The 21,484-nt window shown below is 43.4% G+C and overlaps 1 protein-coding gene across 1 annotated transcript; it reads right to left on the bottom strand.

Annotated features, from left to right (window-relative positions):
- Positions 1-1,148: 1,148 nt before the first annotated feature.
- ovch1 (ovochymase 1) lies at positions 1,149-18,322 on the bottom strand (the record flags this gene model as incomplete). The annotated part of the gene is made up of 15 exons (XM_083999329.1): positions 1,149-1,310; positions 2,302-2,438; positions 3,453-3,551; positions 4,451-4,608; positions 5,529-5,754; positions 7,806-7,844; positions 9,217-9,367; positions 10,241-10,380; positions 11,760-11,949; positions 12,366-12,441; positions 13,711-13,894; positions 14,218-14,292; positions 15,000-15,056; positions 16,649-16,730; positions 18,233-18,322. The coding sequence occupies 15 exons, from the start codon at positions 18,320-18,322 to the stop codon at positions 1,149-1,151; spliced, it is 1,866 nt and encodes a 621-aa protein (XP_083855455.1).
- Between the last annotated feature and the right edge of the window lie 3,162 nt (positions 18,323-21,484).

Here is a 21,484-nt window from a genome sequence, read left to right as displayed (position 1 = left end):
TAATATGGCCTAGCGCAATTATATAGGTAGCCTCATCACCATGGCAATTACAAACTCACAGCCGGGGGAAACAGCTGATAAGCCTATAGCCTACACATACAGGCAACAAAATAACAAACTATTAATATATGAACTAGCGGTAAATGCACTAAATGTAACACATCTCCACCCTATGATACGTTACCTTAGTTTCATTTATGTCAGATAACTCACCTACATCACATTCAACAAGTTCATAACAGTTCTATAATATAAAACAACTTATTACTGGAGAAAAGTTCTTCCATGTCTCTTGGTTTTGGCGTTTCTTTCATGGGAACATCCGTACTTTGGCATTTCACCAGATTCACAGCTGTCAGACGGTCTGATGGTCTGACTGTTGATGCTCCTCAGGAGGAACTCCTCCTCAAGATGGAGCCAAGAGACATTCCTGACCAGCCCCAATGCTGCTTCTATGTACAAGGGTCTGGCTTTAGAGAGCGTCGCCATCTTGCACCGCCATGTTTGTACGGAATAAAAATTCAAGAGTTTTATACTAGTCACGACGTCTGTCACGTCACTGTCTTCCCTTCATTTTACACGGCAAGGCAAGGCAATTTTATTTGTATAGCCCGTTTTTACAAACAGTTTGTCTCAAAGGGCTTCACATCCCATCATAACATCCTCTGTCCTTAGACCCTCACATCCACTGAGGAAAAACTCAGTCGATGAATACTTCTGACAGCTGTGGTTAAGTGTCATTCAGTAAGTTATGTCACTTTTGATGCAAAGTTGACATTGTTTGAGATGTTTTTGTTATGAGAACTTGACATAAAGACAATTTAAACTGTCATAGCAGACCTAATGGACAAACTTTAAACATTATGTCAACTTCTCATAACAAGGAACATCTCAAACAATGTCAACTTTGCATTAAAAGTGACATAACTTACTGAATGACACTTAACCACAGCTGTCAGAAGTATTCATTGATGTTTATGACAGCTGTTATGTCAATCTTATGAATACCTATTAGTAAAGTGTTACCAAATCATTTAGCTAAGTTGGCTAAGCTAAGCCGAGCTAGCTCTTTCTTCCCTTCAGTGAAAACACGGCGTCAGGTCACAAACAGCTTTGGTCAAAACAACTTTTATTTCCACTGCAGCTCTTCAGTCGTCCTCGGTAACCTGGCTGATCCAGGAGCTGTAGTCCGACACTCTGGTGAACACGGCCGGTCGGTCGGCGTCGCAGCGCCGGCTGCCCCACGTCACCACACCAGACAGGAAGTAGGCGCCGCGTTTACGACAGTAGAGGGACGCTCCGGCATCGCCCTGCACACAAGGTCAGAGTTACATCACTGCGTTAAAGCAGAGCCTTTAAAGGGATAGTTCAACATTTAGTCAAACTGGCCCATTGCCATAATCCCTATAGTCATAGCAGTAGGTTCATTACCTTTAATTGTCGGTGCAAGCTATTTTTAGAACGGCGGAGCAGAGCCGTGAGCTGCTCAGAGCTACGCTACAGAGGCTCATTATGGGATTTCTTGGTTTCCCTCATCAAACTCATCAAATACACAATCCAACAACTCCACAACGCTCTGGTGGACAAGTTGTGAGCTGCACATTCACCACGCTATGAGATAATAACACAACGTTACCAGACAGAGTTGTTTTAGAGGGAAATACATGTAAAACCTCTGATGCACGTTGCCTTCAGGGACAGTTTTTCATCAACAGTCTCTGTATTTACCTCTACAACAACTCTGTGTGGTAACGTTGTTCAGTAAACTTTATTGTCAATCACACAATGCAACTGACAGTTACACAGGGGATCGAAATTACGTTTCCCCAAACTCCAAATGTGCAATTTAAAAAAATTTAAAAATATAAAAATTTCAACATACATTTACCACTCATATATGACATAAAAGCACAGATATACTGACAGAGGCCTATGATGTTGTGGTGAGATAATAAAGTGCAATGTGAAAAGTGCAAAGTGCAGAGCAGCAGAAACAAGTCCATATGTTATGTATGTGTATGTTCATATGTGTATGTGTATGTCCTTGAGTGAGTTGAGTAGTCTGATGGCCTGTAGAAAGAAGTTAGTTGATGAGTTTGATGAGGGAAACCAAGAAATCCCATAATGAGCCTCCGTAGCGTAGCTCTGAGCAGCTCACGGCTCTGCTCCACCGTTCTAAAAACAGCTTGCACCAACAATTAAAGGTAACGAACCTACTGCTATGACTATAGGGATTATGGCAATGGGCCAATTTGACTAAATGTTGAACTATCCCTTTAAGGAAGACAGTGTGATGGTTACCATGCAGGAGGAGGAGCTGGCAGCGTGTGAACAGAAGTGTGAGTCGCTGATGAGGCCCCGCCCCCACCTCTCTCTGCAGACCGTCTCGTTGACCAGCGTCACTCCGATGTGGTGCAGCCGATCCGGATCGAGGTCCGCTGCGTCACAAAGACACAACGGTGCGTTAACGGTCAGTCAGGTCGCTGCAGCATCTCTGCTTCTACCTGCACTGCAAAAACTCAAACTCTTTCCAAGAATATTTGTCTTATTTCTTGTCAAAATGTCTTATTTCTGGTCAAAACTAATCTCTTTCACTTAAAATAAGACTCATCACCTAAAAATTTACTTGTTTTTAGATCATTTTCACTTGTTTCAAACTAATTTTCACTTGAAATAAGTAGAAAAATCTGCCAGTGAAAACAAGTTTTTTGTGTTTGTAATAAGAAAGAAAAACTTGCTCCACTATCAGATTATTTCAAGTGAAAATCTGCTTGAAAGAAGTAAAAAGTGTCTAAAAACAAGCTGCTTTTTAATGTGATGAGTCTTATTTTAAAGCAGAAGTGAGTGATATATTTGTGTTAATCTAAGTCTTAAATAGTTGTATCTTCCGACAGCAATCACTTCTATAGAGTGTTTGGTCTGAAACACGGGTCTGTCAGTCACTCTGCTCTGCTCTGAGCCCAGGAGAAAACTTTTATCGTATCCTACAGTTTTTATCCAATGAGGAGAGAGAACGGCATGCAGGGCTGTGTGTGCAGCCAAGGAACGCCGTGAATGTGGCGACGTAGCGACGAGGACTGTTATGGTGCGTTCAAGGAAACTCGTATTTTTCCGACCGTGAAGTGGTACCAGTTCGATCTGGTACGAGTTCACCGGTCGGAAGTTACGAGTGGCCGTTATAGTGACTTTCACCGGTAAAACAGGTCGGAAAAACATGAGTGGGTTGCCTGGAACGCTACAAAGTCGTAAGTTGTGACTTGAAGCTGTAATTTATGATTTCAAAAGCCTGCCTGGAACGCAGCATTAGCCAAAACCACCGGATCGCTTACTTCTGCTTTAAGTAGCCTACAATGAGATTTGTTTTGACTAGAAATAAGACAAATATTCTTGGTAAGATTTTGAGTTTTTGCAGTGTGTAGAGGCGTAGAGACGTAGAGACGTAGAGGCGTCACCTCGGCCCGCCGCCGCGCCCCAGCCGCAGCTGAAGCAGCTCCAGCTGTCGTCCAACTCCTCGTCCTCCTCAGGGACACAGACCGGAGACACGATGGAGCCTAGAGAGACAGAGACACAGGAGGTTTGACCCAGTGGACAGGACACAAGACACAGGGGGAACTGGACCTCATGCAGATTCTTTTAAAGGGATAGTTCACCCAAAATTGAAAGTTCACTCATTATCTCCTCCCCCTCATGTGGACTAAGGGCTGGGAGAAGTTTCAGAGTCCTCCGTGGCTTCTCTGAGTTACAGGGGGTCTCGGCGTAGCAGTGCATGTCCATATGACGGTTGCTAATGGATACCAACTGTCTTCGTAACAAAAAGACACACCAAAAAACATCCAGATACCTCCATGCTGCTCGTATGTAATGTCCCTCTGGTATTGAAGCCCCGACATGAGAAATTGTCCCGAAAAAAATTGAATAAGTCTATATTTCAAGTTTGTTTGTAGCGGAAGCTTCTCAAAGCTCCTCTTCCCGGTTCATCAAATTTGGACGAACTGGGAAGAAGGGGGGTGGGGGCTCATCATTTGAAAACAACACATGCAGGAAATGTTGCGTTTGTAGTAACGGCGCAATGCGGTGGATTTAAAAAGAGAAATGAGTGAATCAAAACCATCAAAATGTGGCTACTTATTAAAATATGAGCAGTTTCTCATTAAAACATATGATATTCATATTAGCTTCGGCAGTTCAGGCAACAATGATGCCTCTGGTCACTATTACAGTAAAATGAGAAATGTCTGTAAAGTTCCCTCAATAAAATTATATTTTCCAGTTTTAAATACCCCCTGCAATTACACCAAGCACCACTAGGGGTCAGAGTATTCCTGGTTGAGAACAGCTGATCAGAGGTCAGACTGGAGTCACATTATGTCATGGTTAGAGCAGGAACAACTCTCTGTATCTACTCTGTTGTATGTCGCTGTGAGTGTCGTCCATGTTCTTATGTTCTTACTGAGTCTGGCGGGAACGCCGAGGCGGAGCAGAGACAAGTCCGACCTCGGGGGGAAGCTGCCGTCCTGAGGGAAGTGGAAGACTTTGTCCACCGGGACAGTCTGAGCAGGAAGGAAGCGCAGGTCATGGAGTCCCAGAGCAACTACATCCACGTTAGGCCTGAGGAGGAAGGAGCAGCGCGCCATGACGGAGGAAGAGGAGGAGGAGGTATGGGAGGCCGTTTAGGGTGAAAACATTGAAAAATGTGCACATATACTGAAAATGTGCACACACACACTGACAGTGTGCACACATTGAAATACTTGCACATACATTGACCTTCTCACACAGTGGGATATAGGCTACTGTGTGCGTGTAAAATCTTAGTGCGCCCGGAAGTTGTTTCAATATAACAGGAAGGCACCGCCATCTTGGACAGCTGCTTCTCTCTCCATAGGTTTAGGGATGTGGAAGTAAATATTATTCCTAAATCTGTGAGCACGTGATTAATTGTGCATATGGGTTATAGGGCCTAGACCCACAATCTGTCACTACAGGCACATCACCTGCTGCTCATAAATATTATTAATAATTTGCCCTGATTTTATTTTGAAAATTAGGACAGGAAGTAGTGGGTTTTGACCGGTGTAATCACGTGCTCACAGATTTAGGAATAATATTTAGTTCAACATCCCTAAACCTATGGAGAGAGAAGTAGCTGTCCACGATGGCGGTGCCTTCTGGTTACATTGAAACAACTTCCGGGCGCATAGATTTTACACGCACACTCAGATACCCACACACCCACACACAGACACACACACACAAGTAGCCTATATCCCGCTGTGTGAGAAGGTGGTAGGGTGTGGAAATTTTCAGTGCGTGTCTGCACATCATGTCAATGTATGTGCAAGTATTTCAATGTGTGCACCTTGTCAGTGTGTGTGTGAACATTTTCAGTATATGTGCATGTATTTCAGTGTGTATGTGCACATATTTCAATGTTTTCATCCTAAACGGCCTCCCATAAGGAGGAGCTGACGTCCTGCAGCAACACAACGCCTTGCCTTACCTGACGTTGCAGCAACACGACACCTTACCTGACGTTGCAGTGCTTGGGGGCGAGGACCCAGCGGCGGTGGATCAGGGCTCCGCTGCAGTAGTGGCGTCCGGCCGACTGCAGGCTGACCTGCCAGGGCCAGAAGGAGGGACAGGACTCGGTGACGTTGTCCACCGACACCTCGCCGCCGTCCGGGGACACGGAGAGACCGCCGAGACGTGGAGCGTCATCACAGCCCGGACTGGTCTGCAGACCGCACTGGTCCTCTGTCGTCCAGGTGGACAGCACCGTTACACAACGTAACAACACAGTTACACAACGTAACAACACAGTTACACAGCAGCAGAGCGTCAACCTTGGGACTGCGGCTGAAATGTAGTAGTTGTGCTAAGTCCACCACATTTACATTGATGCTTAAAGGGACAACCAGGAGTTTTGTTAAAGTGAAGTGTTTCCACACTACATTTATGAGCCTCCGCACCGTGAAATTCTTTGACCGGTGCAAGACAGACTCATGTTTTCATTCATCAAGAATTAAAGTCAGAGGTTGGAAGACGATCACATACCGTCGTAGTTCCCACCATAAACGGAGATTCATACGGCGGCGTTATTCTCATGACTCGCCACGAAACCGAAAGTAAAGAAACGCTGGTCGGCTCGCCCAGCATTTCCACCACCACTAATAATAACTAAATAACCATAGAGACAAAACCATAGATTTATCTAAAATGGACCATTAACAAGTGGTAACGGAGATTCATCCACATTAATATGAGACTTTTTATAACCAGATAGAAACTCCTCGTTGTCCCTTTAATGCGTCAGTGTTGATGAATGTGCACTGTCCCAATTCAATAAATAAAGAAAATGAAATGTCCTTCAGCTCTAGAGGACACCTGGGGCCCTATTTTGCTGGCGCAACTCACGGGGGCGCAGCGAAGCGAGCCCTGACGCAGCTGGCGCAGTGGCATTTTCGTCCAGTGCAACAAGGTGCGCAGCGGATTCGGTAAATTGGCAGACTGCTGTGCGCTGAGATGGGAGTGGTGGCGCAGCAGGGGGAGGTGTCGACAGATTCGCCGTGGCGCAGTGACAATTTGTTACAGATAGACCGCGCGGAGAGTGCGCCGAAAGCTCGCCAGCTCCAACCTGGTCTAATGTCAGCGCAAGGCGAAGCGCAGCCAGCGCAGTGGCAATTTGACTGCCCAGCGCGCAGTGCAGACACGTCACCAAGACCTCACAGGCAGATTTCCACACTTCCAGGCACATTTAAATGCAATTAACAACAATAATAATAATAATCATCATCACAATAACCCCTATTTATTGTATCTGAATCAGCACATACACCTATATCTATATAGATTGTCCCGTCACACTGATGGCAGATCAAAGGCATGCGTAATGGAAACTCAGCCTGACTGAATTAACACAGATGAAACCAGGGAGGGACTGAGACAGCCGTGCATGTCCCAAGAGCAGGTGTTGACACTACACACTGTGCCGTTGCAGATGATCAGCTATTTATTTATTTATTTATTTATTTACTTATTGATTTATTAGGGTAAAAAAAATAAAAGAAAACAAAAAAAACACACACACACCCCTTTTCCATTAATAAAGACACTCATATTTAGTAACCTATATTTAAACAGGTGTGCACAGATCACAACAAACAGCTGTGCGAACGGAGATCACGGAGCGTCTCTCTTTTTCTTTTTTCTTTAGAATTTACCTGAGATGGAGTTGTGAATATCTGCTCACTATGATGCCAGGCTGCTTGTGGTTTATTTGTTTTCAGTTTTATTTGTTATGGTCGCGTGACGATGCGGCTCAATAAATCAATAAGTAAATACATAAATATAGCAGATAATCGTGTAGTGTCAACACAGCAGTAATCCATCCTCATCTTTCATCTGTGCAGCCTTTGATGTGTCATAAGTGTGACGGGACAATCGATAATAGATGTACTGTCTATGCTGCAATCTGTAGGTGCTGATTCAAATCTTCTCTTCCACGGTGAAATCAAACGTCCGCCTTGCGCGCGCGGCGGATTTAAAGGCGAGGAGAGGAGCTCATTTGATTGGTGAAGATCTGACTCGGCTGTGTCAAACCCACTCCACGCCTTCTCTCCTCCCTCTATGCCATTTGCGCCGGTGGGAGGGAAGTAGGCGGGATGCGCTCCGCTGCGTCTCGAAGCAAAATCGCAATCTGCTCCTGGCCACTCCCCGTTGGCGAAGCGAAGGCGAGGCGCAGGGCAGATGCGCCTCGCCTGCACCTAGTCTACCAAAGTAGAGCCCCTGGTCTAGAGGACACCTACCATCGCTGGTGTCATCCCCATGCGCCCGGTTCTCATCACCTGGAAGACAAACAACACGAGGACACGTCCACTACAGTTACAGACTCAGACCCCGTCCCATTCTCCACACTTCAATCAAAAGTACTTTATTATTCCGTTAAGTGCAGGTGCAAAACAACAATCCACGCATCCCTACATACCACAGACATACCCAACACAATAACACACATTCCTACAGCCACACATAAGTACAAGTAAAAAAAAAAGGGCACATACAAGGATAAAAATTTGTTAAAAAAACAGGTTAATTGAAAAGAAAAAAGAAAAAAACAAAAGTTCTGGTGGGAGTTAGGTGTTTAGAAGTCAGATTGAGGTGGGGATGAAACTGGATGATGCTCTCTTTGTCCGGAGTGGGAGTGACCTGTATCTGCGTGCTGATGGCAGTAGGCTGTAGTTGCTGTGTAGTGTGTGTGTTGTGTCTGTGGCCTTTTTTCTTGATTTTATTGCTGAGTGCTTGGCTGAGTGGTTACGCACACACTTGGGTGACGTCCCGCTCAGTGAAAGTACATTTCAATATAGTGCAAACACGTATTAAAGCAGAAGTAAGTGATATATTTGTGTTAATCTAAGTCTTAAATAGTTATATCTTCCGACAGCAATCACTTCTATAGAGTGTTTGGACTGAAACACGGGTCTGTCAGTCACTCTGCTCTGCTCTGAGCCCAGGAGAAAACTTTCCTTGTATCCTACAACCTTTATCCAATGAGGAGAGAGAACGGCATGCAGGGCTGTGTGTGCAGCCAAGGGACGCCGTGAATGTGGCGACGTAGGGATGAGGACTGTTATGGTGCGTTCAAGGAAACTCGTAACTCCGACCTGTGAAGTTGTATCAGTTTGATCTGGTACGAGTTCACGGGTCAGAAGTTACGAGTGGCCGTTATAGTGACTTTCACAGGTAAAACAGGTTGGAAAAACACGAGTGGGTTGCCTGGAACGCTACAAAGTCGTAAGTTGTGACTTGAAGCTGTAATTTACGATTTGAAAAGCCTGCCTGGAACGCAGCATTAGCGAAAACGACCAGATCGCTTACTTCTGCTTTAAGTGGCCAAGCGCGCTGGGAGTTTTAAAAGCAATCGGGACAAACTCAACACGTGCAGCTTTTCTTCTGAGTGCCATTGTTCTCACTGCAGCACAACTCTGACACCTTTTATCCAAACGAGTGAATATAATGTTCATACTTTGCTAAGTCTATTGAATGTTAGAATATTAGATTGAGGATTAGTTCACTTATATGACGTGTTTGAAGGTTCGGCATCTTCTTGTTGAAGAGACCGTTACATTGGGAGCTGGTACGAACCTAAACCACATCAAAGTGTGATGTGAGTGTGTATAATACGACAGGACCACAGGTGTTGGACGTGTTGTCACTCACTCATGACGTCAGACATCCACTCGGCGTGCCGCTGCAGGTCGGTGTAGACTCCCGGCTTCCTGGCTCGGCCACAGCCGACGCCCCAGCTCACCAGACCGGCCAGCTCGAACCGGCTGCCGGTGAAACACGACAGAGGACCTCCAGAGTCCCCCTGAAGACCAGGAGCAGTGCTCAGTGTCCTCTAATGCTCAGAGTCCAGATTCTGAACCTTATGGTCTCTGTCTATGTCCAGGACGCGATATTTTTTTTCCCAGGATGGTAGGGGAAGTTCCGCCTTTTCCGCCTCTGATTGGCTAGAAGAGCTCCTATTCCGCCTCTGATTGGCTAGAAGAGCTCCTTCTTCGCCTCTGATTGGCTAGAAGAGCTCTCCTCTGATTGGCTAGAAGGGCTCTCTCATGCAGGCAGGCTGTCAGCGATCTACCAGTGTGATAAGTGTGCGCCGTCAGATTTATCAACCACAAATCACCTTAAATGTGCTCCTAGCTACTTTCTGGACAGTCATTTTGTTGAAAACCGGTTAGGCAACAGTAGGCAAAGGGCCTGGATCTGCCAGGATCAGGGGGAATGGTTGGGATCCAGGCCATAACCCTATCTATCTGGACTCTCTCTATCTATCTAGCCTGTCTAGCCTCTACCTGGTCTTTTTACTAAACTTAACCAACTCCTTTCTTCATTGCCTAAACCCAACCAATGGCACAATTGCACTTCTCACTCAAACTCAAAATGTAACCTGGAATATAAATTTAAAAAATAAATTCATCGGAATGTGAAACCAATGGCGATCGAACTCGAGTCTGCCGCACCACAGGTGAAAATGCAAACCGCTACGCCAAGGCATCACCCACTGACAACAACATCCTAGGTTTGTACATATTTCAGTTTACTTGCAGTACTGTTGTGAGATGACGTTTCGCGGCCAAATCAACAACCAATCGGAGGAGAGCTCATCTAGCCAATCAGAGGCGTGAAAGGCGGGACCGTCCCCTACCATCCTGGGAAAACAAATATGGCGTCCAGGACTGACCTGACAGGCGTCGACTCCTCCTTCGTCCTTCCCAGCACAGAACATGGAGGACCTGATCCTGCCGGAGTAGAACTGGTTGCAGACCTCGGAGGGAAGGATGGTCACGTTCACCTCCTGCAGCCGGTGGACCCGCGGACCGTCTGGGGACAGAAGACATCGGTCGTTCAGATCCACATTCCACAGTCTCACTGTAAAAAATTCAAAATCTTACCAAGAATATTTGTCTTATTTCTAGTCAAAATAAATCTAATTATACTTAAAATAAGACTCATCACATTAAAAAGCAGCTTGTTTTTAGACACTTTTGACTTTTTTCAAGCAAATTTTCCACTTTAAATAAGTAGAAAAATCTGATAGTGGAGCAAGTTTTTCTTTCTTATTACAAGCACAAAAAACTTGCTTTCACTGGCAGATTTTTCTACTTATTTCAAGTGAAAATTTGTTTGAAACAAGTGAAAATGATCTAAAAACAAGTTAATTTTTAGGTGATGAGTCTTATTTTAAGTGGAAAGAGATCAGTTTTGACTCGAAATTAGACATTTTGACAAGAAATTAAGACAAATATTCTTGGAAAGATTTTGAGTTTTTGCAGTGCTTTTATCTTACCGCTAGGAGTGCTCCTAACTCGCGCTAAAAGTTTTTACGTAGGAGTTTTTTCTTAAAAGCTATTCACAAAGCCGCTCTTACTAAGGACAAATCACTAAGAGCAAACTAAGAGTGACGCCCCGTTGCTATGGATTACGTCAATTCTCGTGCACGAATTAGAGGCCACTACTCCCGTTTTATAGCGAAAATGTTGTAGATATTGTTGCTGTAACAAAAAAAAACAGACAAAAAGGCACTTTGGGCATCAATGGGCAAAGGGGCAGGTGCTCCAGCACCAAAATGTCATTTCTAGTCAAAACAAATCTCATTCTACTTAAAATAAGTCTCATCACATAAAAAGTAGCTTGTTTTTAGACACTTTTTACTTCTTTCAAGCAGATTTTCACTTGAAATAAGTAGAAAAATCTGATAGTGGAGCAAGTTTTTCTTTCTTATTACAAACACAAAAAACTTCCTTTCACTGGCAGATTTTTCTACTTATTTCAATTGAAAATTAGTTTGAAACAAGTGAAAATGATCTAAAAACAAGTTAATCTTTAGGTGATGAGTCTTATTTTAAGTGGAAAGAGGTTAGTTTTGACTAAAATTGAGACATTTTGACAAGAAATAAGACAAATATTCTAGAAATAAGACGAAAGATTTTGAGTTTTTGCAGTGTGCAGCCATTTCTGATTCTTTGTGAATAGGTCTTATACTGAGTTAGGAGTCCTCACGAGGACTTTTAAGCTCTCCCAGACTTAGGAGCTACTTTTAGGCCTAAGATTCTTTGTGAATTACTCTTATTTTAAAAAACTAGGAGTCCTAAATTTAAGACTGACACGCCCACTTTTTTTAGGAGTTGCTCGTTCCTAAATTCGTCCGTTAGGAGCGACTTTTAACCCTAAGACTCTCTGTGATGTGTTTGGCTCCTCACTCTCCCGGGTGGAGCCCCAGCCGGTGATGGTGCAGCTCTTGAAGAGCGGCAGTGGACTCATCCAGATGTCGATGGGCCGGACCGAGCGGTCGAAGACCAGCGGCCGCTGCAGCCTCAGCAGAGCCAAGTCCCCCTCCTTGGTGCGAGTGTTGTAGCCGTGGTAACGGACGATGGCCGACACCCCCACCAGCTGGACAAAATTGAATTGAATTTATTGAGGGATAGCACCTTGAGATGGAAGGGGGTCCCAAGTACAATACATACAAACACACAATAATACAAAACTATAATACAAAACAGATGGTAAAAGACAAAAAGAACCAAACAAACCAAACAAAAAGAAAAACAGTTATGTGAAACATGCTTGCACTCAGCTCACCCCTCCCACCCACAACCCCTGTCCTCAAATGGTTACAGAGAAAAGAGAATAAACTGAATATTATACTGTACATAAATTAAATTACACTCAAATTAAAAACATTAACAGGTGATTCTGACACGAGAGAATAAAAACCTAAAACAATGAAAGGAGGTGATAGATCTTAAATGGGGAAGAAGATTCTACTGCACCGTCTCCTCTGGGAACTGAGACACAGTGAGTCTCACCTGTTGGCCACTTTCATTTTGATTATCCAAGTTGTGTTTCCCAGCCAGAACTTTCCACAGTGAAGCTCTGGTGTACCTGCAGACAAGAACAAGACAAGAACAAAATCAAGATCAAGACAAAAATCTAAAACAAACACAATTAAACTAATGGTAATGTACCGAACTATGCAATTATGGAACAAACTACCAGACAACATTACACAAGAAAATAGTAAATTCATTTTTAAGAAGTTAGTCAAGAAACACCTGTTCGCCATAGAGATTTCAGATTTAATTTAGGATAATTGTAAGTACAAGCATGACATCTTGTGCAACAGAAACAGTTCTTGGAGATACTGTCAAATCTGCTTTAACTCTGTCAAATCTGAGTTTGGGACTGAGTTTCGATGGCACTGGATCAATGGGCTGTAGAAACTGGAGTTCTAATTGTGTGACCAATAATATAATATATGTAGACATATGTAAATTCTACTACGTACCACTGCTGACCTCAGGAGCTGTCTTGTATGGTCTCTGTATTTGTATTCCCTTGTGTTTTATGTTGTATTTGAACATGGATTGTGTTGTATGGGACATAAAAAAAAATGCATTGATACATTGTAAATATGTTGTATGGAGCCCAGGAAGAATAGCTTTGGTGTTGCCATAGCTAATGGAGATCCAAATCAATCAATCAATCAATCAATCAATCAAGGAGGCGGGGCCACCAGCACCCAGACGCTAGAGCGCTGTAAAAGAGAGTAAGGACACCACCATTGACTCCCGTGGTAAGGGTTTAAGGGTTTAAGGGTTTAAGGGTTTAGCCCCCTAGTGGCAGGATATGGGTATTGCAAAAGCGCCCAGAAAACCCATTCACTCCAATGTATGTGTGTTGTCCACTTGCTGGTAAATTGATGAAAACGGCCGTGTTTTTGTTTTTAGGTGTCTTGGTCATATCAGATTATACTTATAATTTGTTTATTACAAAATGTAGATTGAAACATTCATGTAGACAACTGTTGTTTTTTTACTCTCCTATGTGTTAATGTTTATCTGTAAAGGATCCTCAATGATGCTATTAACGTGGGTGATCTATAAATGTCCTTAAATTATTGAAAACACCACACTGCTCATTCACCAACAATGCAGAGATGTCAGTTCTTTTGCAAAACCCATATTCCTCCACCAGGAGGCGCTGCCATTGGACCAATGCTGTCATTACTCTCTTTTACAGCGCTCTACCAGACGCCAAGTTACTTCACCATGCATGTCTGTGTGTGTGTGTGTGTGTGTGTGTGTGTGTGTGTGTGTGTGTGTGTGTGTGTGTGTGTGTGTGTGTGTGGTTGAGCTTGTGATGACCTCTGACCTTTTGAAGCAGTGAGCAGCAGAGATGACCCAGTGGGGGCTGATGACGGCCCCCCCGCAGGCCGGCATGGAGGCCACACAGACTGAAACCTGCCAGGGCCACGAGTGAGCCCAGGCCTCCTGGCCCCCGATGATCCGGGCCTCCGCCTCCTCCTCCGGACCGAAGAACCGAACCCCGGCTACATCTGAGCCGACACCAGCAGAGGTCAGAGGTCAACAGAGGTCAACAAGGTCAGAGGTCAACAAGGTCAGAGGTCAGCAGTAATGGTAAATTTGAATATTCCTTTGTTTTAATCACTTGAGACGTCCCCAACCTCTGCTTTCCTCCCAAGGTATCAGAACTCCTTTTGTTTGTTACCCATTTGTGTATTCTAATGTCTAGATAAAACAGTTTTCTGACTGACACAGACTGAAAACCAGCAGCCGCAGCCCTTTGAGGAACGGTTTGGACACGGCTGAATGTCTGTATATTGATCAGTAACGTCAGGTGATGCGTTCATGGACAAACCAGAGAATCCAAAGCGGGCGGAGAAGGTTCCATGTTCCCGCAGAGCGTCGCTCACGTTCAGACTCTCATTTCCTCCTGGAGACAAAGCACAGAATGAGTGTGAGTCTGTTTCTGCTACAAAAAAGAGCAGTAACAGGTAATAGAGATCCCTCAAATAGTTTTTTTATTTTTATTTCTGCAGGTTTGTTGAAAATGGTCGATATAATAGAATTACAGACCCTAAAAAATAATGTTTAAAGCAAAGAACAGATCATTACCAGAACATTTACAAACCTTGTTTAAGTTGGAGGAAGGGGACAACAGACTGAAGCTTGATTTTAAACTTACATTTGCAAGGTTAAGCTTAAAACAAATGTGTATTTCTGTTGCAGGTGTAAAAGTATGGCATTCACAAAGCAAGGAACTGAAAAGTTGTACAAGTATATCTCAGTTTAAGAAAATGTTTAAAAAAGAAAAGATAAGCGTCTACAAAAAAGAAGAAGGAGAAAGAGAAAAAGAGAAAAGATAGATAGACAAGTGGTGTCCACTGCTACTTTGTTTGTTTTCTTGTCACTACTATGTTTCATCTTTAATATTTTGAAACAAAGACTAATATTGGTGTTGAAGTAAGCCAATTTAATTATAACAACAGAGAGGGGTAGCTACTATAAGTTTTCTTCATCCTGCTTCTTTTCATTCATGGTGACAATGTAGCTACATTATGTAAATATGTGCAACCATGTGAGAATGTAAACCATGAATGAAATAAATCAAAATGAAATGAAATGAAAAAGTGTTGGTACCTTCCACAGCAGCAGCAGCAGCAGCAGCAGCCGTGGAGTTTGGTGTTTCCAGTTCAGCTGCACAGACACAAACCACAGGTGAGGAGCAGGAAGTGAAAAGCAGGAAGTAACATCAGACCTGAGGACGAAGGGAAGAGTCTCACCTGTGGGACGCGTGGACACACACAGCGACAGCACACACACCACACACAGCCTCATGTCTGAGCTTCATGGAGATCACTGTGCTGCTGCTGCTGCTGAGGCTGCACTTACTCACGGTGTGATTGGACACACCTGTTCCTGCTGCCACGCCCCTCACTGCATGGCTGCAGATCCCAGTTTCTGAAAAACATGAATTGCCCCCCCCAATAAAAATACCCCAAACTATTCAAAATTTAACAAATGTATTTTCAGACTTCACATTCTTCACATCTAAATAGAAATGATTGAAATGGTGGAACAAATAATGTTTGACAAAAATATTTCTGACTCCACATCCCATCTCTGGTCTCCTCCACTATGATGCAAATGAACGGGTAGTTTCTTACACAGACGCTGATGACATCACCAGGCTTTAAAGAAACAACCCCCTCAATCTTAGGGCTTCATATTTTGATATTCATCCATATCAATTAATCATGCATAAAGTCCCATACACTGGGAGAATAGGAAGATGGTGAGAGGAATTGGGGATCTGGGAAGGTCGGTGGGAGGCGAAAGATAAGAACGTGAGTAGATATTATATGTAGCAGACCACTTTTTGGTTGTATGTATTGCTGTTACTCATTTTGTCCACAAGAGGGCAGCCTTGTATTGCTAAAATGGTTAAATAAGTTAAAATCTTTAAAAACTAATAGTTAAGTTACTTTAAATGCATTGTGACATGATTTCGTTACATAAATATATTTCATGATTTGAGTGCATTATAGTAAAATGTCATTCATCTGGTTTATATTGTCCGTTTTGAAGGTATATTTGTAATGAGCTTTTATTTTGAAGAGATCGCTAACCTACCATGTCACTTCCTGGCTGTATTGTGTCTTCCGGTATAAACAAGGAACAGTATGAATGAGCTGACGGTACAAGTAAAAGGTTTTAAGTTGAACTAAGGAAAATAAGGAGATAAAGCAACGGTAACTCAAGAATAAAACACCAAAGACGGTATTAGCTACCCCCGAGGAGGTATAAGGTTAGTGTGTGTGTTTTACGTTATGTTACTATGCTAAAGCTAAGCTAATTCTCGCTCACCTGTGGTGAAGCTACGGTGTATTGTACAGGGCAGAGTAGAAACATAAATGTAATTGTGCTTTTTGTGTTTTCAGTTCTCACATTGGTTTTCTACAAAGTGGTTTATGGAGATGTTTGTGAAAATAAAGACAGTTTGAGAAAATCATCAGTCGGGTCCATAATCTGTCGGAGGGTATGCTACATTACATGTCCGAGACCCTTTAAATGATAATTTACTAATATAACAGCAGTGATACGCGCTGTTGGCTGTTTAGGACAAATAAACAAGAAAGGTATAAGCACAATAAATTATTCCCTGTGCAGTACTTTTTGAATGATATGCCGAGCCTCTGCAGAGTTGTGATTTATGGCGGCATGTTATATGAGCTGCAGATGGGAAAAAAAAAAAAAAAAATCACTTTTGTGTCCCCCCCAATCCTGACATCGGATCTGCACCCCTGCCTCAGTGGGTTTCTCTATGGGGACTACTTTCTCTCTACTTTCAATGTGCATTGATTTGATGCCCTATAGAGAGACATAGGGCAGGAACGGGACACAACACAGAACCACACGGCCGTCCAGTAGCTCAGGGTTGTGTCCACTGAGCAGAGGATGCAGCTCCTTCTTATAGGCTACTCTGGTTTCTCATTCCCAGCCATAAGATGAGCTCACACAGGTAATAAAACCATCAGGCTGCAACACTCAACGGATGTGTCCCTAAACCCCCCACTTGTTGCTTAACTTTAGGAATTTACAACACAGTCAGTGTAACCCAGGTTAAAAATGTGTATTAAAATATTTCATTGTGTATAAAAAAAAAAACAGACATAATTGAGTTAAAAGCAGTAAATTAGTTCATTGTATATTAAAAACCAAGATGTTTGAATTAAAAACTGTGAAATTCATAGTGGAAAAATAGATTAATTAAATATAATGTTTGGTTAATGATTAAAAAAAAAAACAGATATTCACTTAAAAAGAGAAATAGAACTGTAACAAAAAGTTATGTGGAGTTTTAGTTTGAAAGAGCTGGGTGGAGAAGACGATCTTTCATCCAATCGGAGGAGAAGCTCCCACCCGATCGGAGCAGGTTCACTTCCTCTTGAAGCTGCTAGAAGGAAGAGAGCAAGCTGCATTGAGCACGAGTCGACATGAGTCACGAAAAACACACTTTTGGACGGTGAAACAATAAAAAACACGGAGAAAACAGTTGGAGAAGATCCCCCGGACGACCAGGACCTGCGTGAGTGCAGTTGGAGGAGAAACGCATCGGTGAGCAACCTATTCGAAATGCTAAATGCTAAATCGCTAATACTAATAGCGACACGAGCTAACCGTTAGCATACGAGCTAATGTCGGAGCGCTAGCTCCCGGTGCTAATTAGCATCAAGGTAGACACACTAGATACATTAAATTTGCTGAAGCATTAATCCGACATTTTAAAGGTGCATATGAGACGTTTACTTTCTCTTTGTTTACTCCTTTTTTTTATGCACACTGAACTGTATTATGTGTGTGTTTAGCACTTTATTTCTGAACTTAAAGCACATTTAGCCACAAGTTAACAACTGTGCACAATTATATATTTTATTATATATTTTATTTCCTTAATGGCTGATGTTGTTTGTGTGAAATTTACCATGTAAAAAGCACAGAATATTTTGATATTTTGATTTCAGGCTGCACTTGAAAATAAGAATTTTGTTCTTAATTTGCTCGCCTGGTTAAATAAAGGTTAAAAAAAAAATACTGGGTTTCTGAGAGGTTATTTCAATAACATAATATGATGAATGACATAATCTGATTATTTGAATGTTGTTTATTTCATTACTGAGAATTGTGATTTTATATTGCAACAGTAATTCAGTAAAAATAATTATTCTCTATTGAGGTAGAGTTTGTCTAGATTTAACATGAATTGTGTTCTATAAGTCATTGAGAGTTGAGAAAGTTACAATGAATGCTCTGATCCTACTTATCGTAGGTCAGGTTTTTTTTCGTTGGACCCCATTGAGATACGGACCTACCTGGAAGTTGGAGCCAGTAGATGTTGATGGCGAGCCAGACCCCGGAGGACGCTTAGAAACCGACGTCGTGGAACCTGAATCCTTTTGCATCAGTACACACACACACACACACCACCCACACACAAGTGAGGTGGGACTGATATTTCACCTATACGGTGCTAACTGACTGAACTGAACACTAGAAATTAAGCTCTGCAGAACTTTATTTTTTTTTTTTTTCATACTTACCCGGGTAAGAGTTGTAATAAATGTGTTATGAATGTGGTCTTCCCATCTGCAATAAACAGGGAAGCATTTTTGTTTCTTAAAGCAGAAGTGAGTGATCCGGTCGTTTTCGCTAATGCTGCGTTCCAGGCAGGCTTTTGAAATCGTAAATTACAGCTTCAAGTCACAACTTACGACTTTGTAGCGTTCCAGGCAACCCACTCGTGTTTTTCCGACCTGTTTTACCGGTGAAAGTCACTATAACGGCCACTCGTAACTTCCGACCGGTGAACTCGTACCAGATCGAACTGGTACCACTTCACGGTCGGAAAAATACGAGTTTCCTTGAACGCACCATAACAGTCCTCGTCGCTACGTCACCACATTCACGGCGTTCCTTGGCTGCACACACAGCCCTGCATGCCGTTCTCTCTCCTCATTGGATAAAAACTGTAGGATACGATAAATGTTTTCTCCTCGGCTCAGAGCAGAGCAGAGGGACTGACAGACCCGTGTTTCAGTCCAAACACTCTATGTAAGTGATTGCTGTCGGAAGATATAACTATTTAAGACTTAGATTAACACAAATATATCACTCACTTCTGCTTTAACTCATTGAGTGCCAAAAACGAGATTTCTCGTTTTTTGCTTTTTTTTAAAATTATTAAACTAGACACTTTAACACACCTTATGTGTAAATTTGGGGACTCTACAACGAGCAGAACTGAAATAGATGACGATCAAAAACTCATGACAGCTCATGATCTGGAAGTTTTTATCATAAGGGGCCGTGTCCACCAGACGCGTTTTCAGCGCTCTGGGCGTCTACTTTCCATTCAAACCCTATTGAGTTGGGCGCTCACAGCGCTCAGCGCCCTCGGCGGTAAAACGCCCTCGGCGCTTGCTTCTTTTTGTCTTTTTGAGCAACACCGTGTCCTCCCCAAGGTCCTCCCGCGGTAAAATCTGATGATCCCTCGGTCAAAGCAGACCGGCATCACCGACCCGTACCACAGAAGGACCGCGACCACCGGCGGGACCGGTCTTCCCGACCTGCTGTGGCCGACAGACCATCACATTCCGCAGCGAGAGGCTGTGACACGGCACGGTGCGTCTGTGTTATTGTTGTTTAGTGGCGATGGTGGTTTTGTGAATAGAACAACAATTGTTGTATATATCTATCTTACACGAGCCCTTTGATCCAGAAATGCGAGTGTCAGAAGAGCGACAGACACAAACAGAGCACCTTTCATAAAAGACGCTGTATCTCCTTTTCTAGAAAAAAATCAGGGATTTTGGTGAAAGTCAGTCATGTTTAGCTTGAGTTTTCTCAGGAACAGAGGCACGTAGAAACAAACGGTTTGTGGCCACTTGAAGCATAAAGTTTCACCTTTCAAGTGAGCCACAGTTTGTGTTGGTGGCAATTTAAAGGGTTACACGTGTTACATCAGTCTCAGACAAGGTTATACAGAGTTCATCCTGTTACCTTCACCGTAAACATAAGTTTCACCAGACCAAGGTAGGCTACAACTGGTCAACACTGATCATTTTAACAGTCTTTCCCAGAATGGGACTCCATTGAAATGTCCACCACACTCTTACTGGATAAAGTGCAATCGAACGCCACCTCAAGTTGGAGTTCCCACTTGGCGAAGTGGAAGAAAAAAATCTACCCTGACTTCTTCCAAAATCAGTTGTCTGACGTCCCTGCAGAACCACGTCACCAAAACATAAATTAAAATGCATTTAAATGCTAAAAAATACATTAAAATGTGATCACATGAAGCACTTTGAATGCAAACATTGTCCCCGTCCGCCATGTTTTTGGTTATTCTGGCGTGGTGCATCTTAAAAGCGAATGCTTTTAAAGCAGAACTATGCAAGTCGGCCGGAAATAGCTCGCTCCTTCGCTGGTTTCTCTTTTCTTCCCTCTCCGGAGCTCCCCCACAGTTCTGGGAGGCACATGTCACTGTCGTAAAAAAAAAAAAAAAAAAAAAACTCGCCGCCACCACCTCCTACACCCCCCCCCCCCCCCCCCCACCGCCTACACGTGCTTGTGTTTACATTGGAAGCTGCTGAAGGTAGAGAGCGGTGTTTGCTAAGCCCTGCTAACACGGAGCTAATGCTAACACGGAGCTAACGCTAACACGGCCACACACAGACAAAGACACAGACATACACACACAGGAATAAAGGTTCCAAAACGCGAAGGCGTGTGTGTGTGTGTGTCATGATGTATAACATTATCTTATAAAAGATCCATGATGTGTGTGTGTCCGTGTTAGCATTAGCTCCGTGTAGCCACAAGTCAAACTTCATCAGTACAAACATGTTTCCATGGTTTCCTCCGACTTTCCGAACTCAAACCAATCACGATTCGTGACATGCATGACGTCATCTACGTTCTTATCTCGTACTGCCGTAAGGCAGTTTCTCGTGATAGTTCTATCCATTGACGAGGTTTGTAACACCGAGACGGAGGACTGATCTTGCAAGTGCGGTTTTCAGCCAGTGGGGGGGGTGAGCGCATTGGCCTAGACCCCATTCACCTCATAATAGGTCACTCAACCATCACAGTGTCTCTGAGCCACAATAATTACAGCCGAAATCCTGCATAGTTCTAGCCAGACTGGCGCCGCCTACTGGTTCCGGCGAATTTCATTTGCCTCAACCATGTAGTCAGGAAACTAGCAATGCGTTTCGGTTTGCTCCGTCCGCCAAAACGGTAGGACCAATCAGCGAGCAGATGTGGCGATGACGGGCGATGACGTTGAACTGAAGCGCCCAAACTTAAATACCGGTGTAGTTCCCAAGCTGCGGTAAACAGTTGACGAGATGGATGTCGGCGAAGCTATACGCTCTGTGCTTGAAACTATTCCGGATATTGAAGACTTAAAGCCAGAACAAGAAGCATGTTTGACGAATTTTTTGGAGGGCAAAGACGTTTTTAGCATACGTCACCGCCAAGCAGCAGCGATTAGTCGAAGCAAACGGAAGCAACCGCCTCCCGGAAGCAAACGAATCTCTACGGCTCGTGTTCAGACGCTATAT

The sequence above is a fragment of the Trachurus trachurus genome (genome assembly GCF_905171665.1).
Source record: "Trachurus trachurus genome assembly, chromosome: 23".
In the NCBI taxonomy this organism is placed as follows: Eukaryota; Metazoa; Chordata; class Actinopteri; order Carangiformes; family Carangidae; genus Trachurus; species Trachurus trachurus.
Note: the sequence above shows the minus strand (reverse complement) of the source record. Positions and strands in the feature narration are given on the sequence as shown.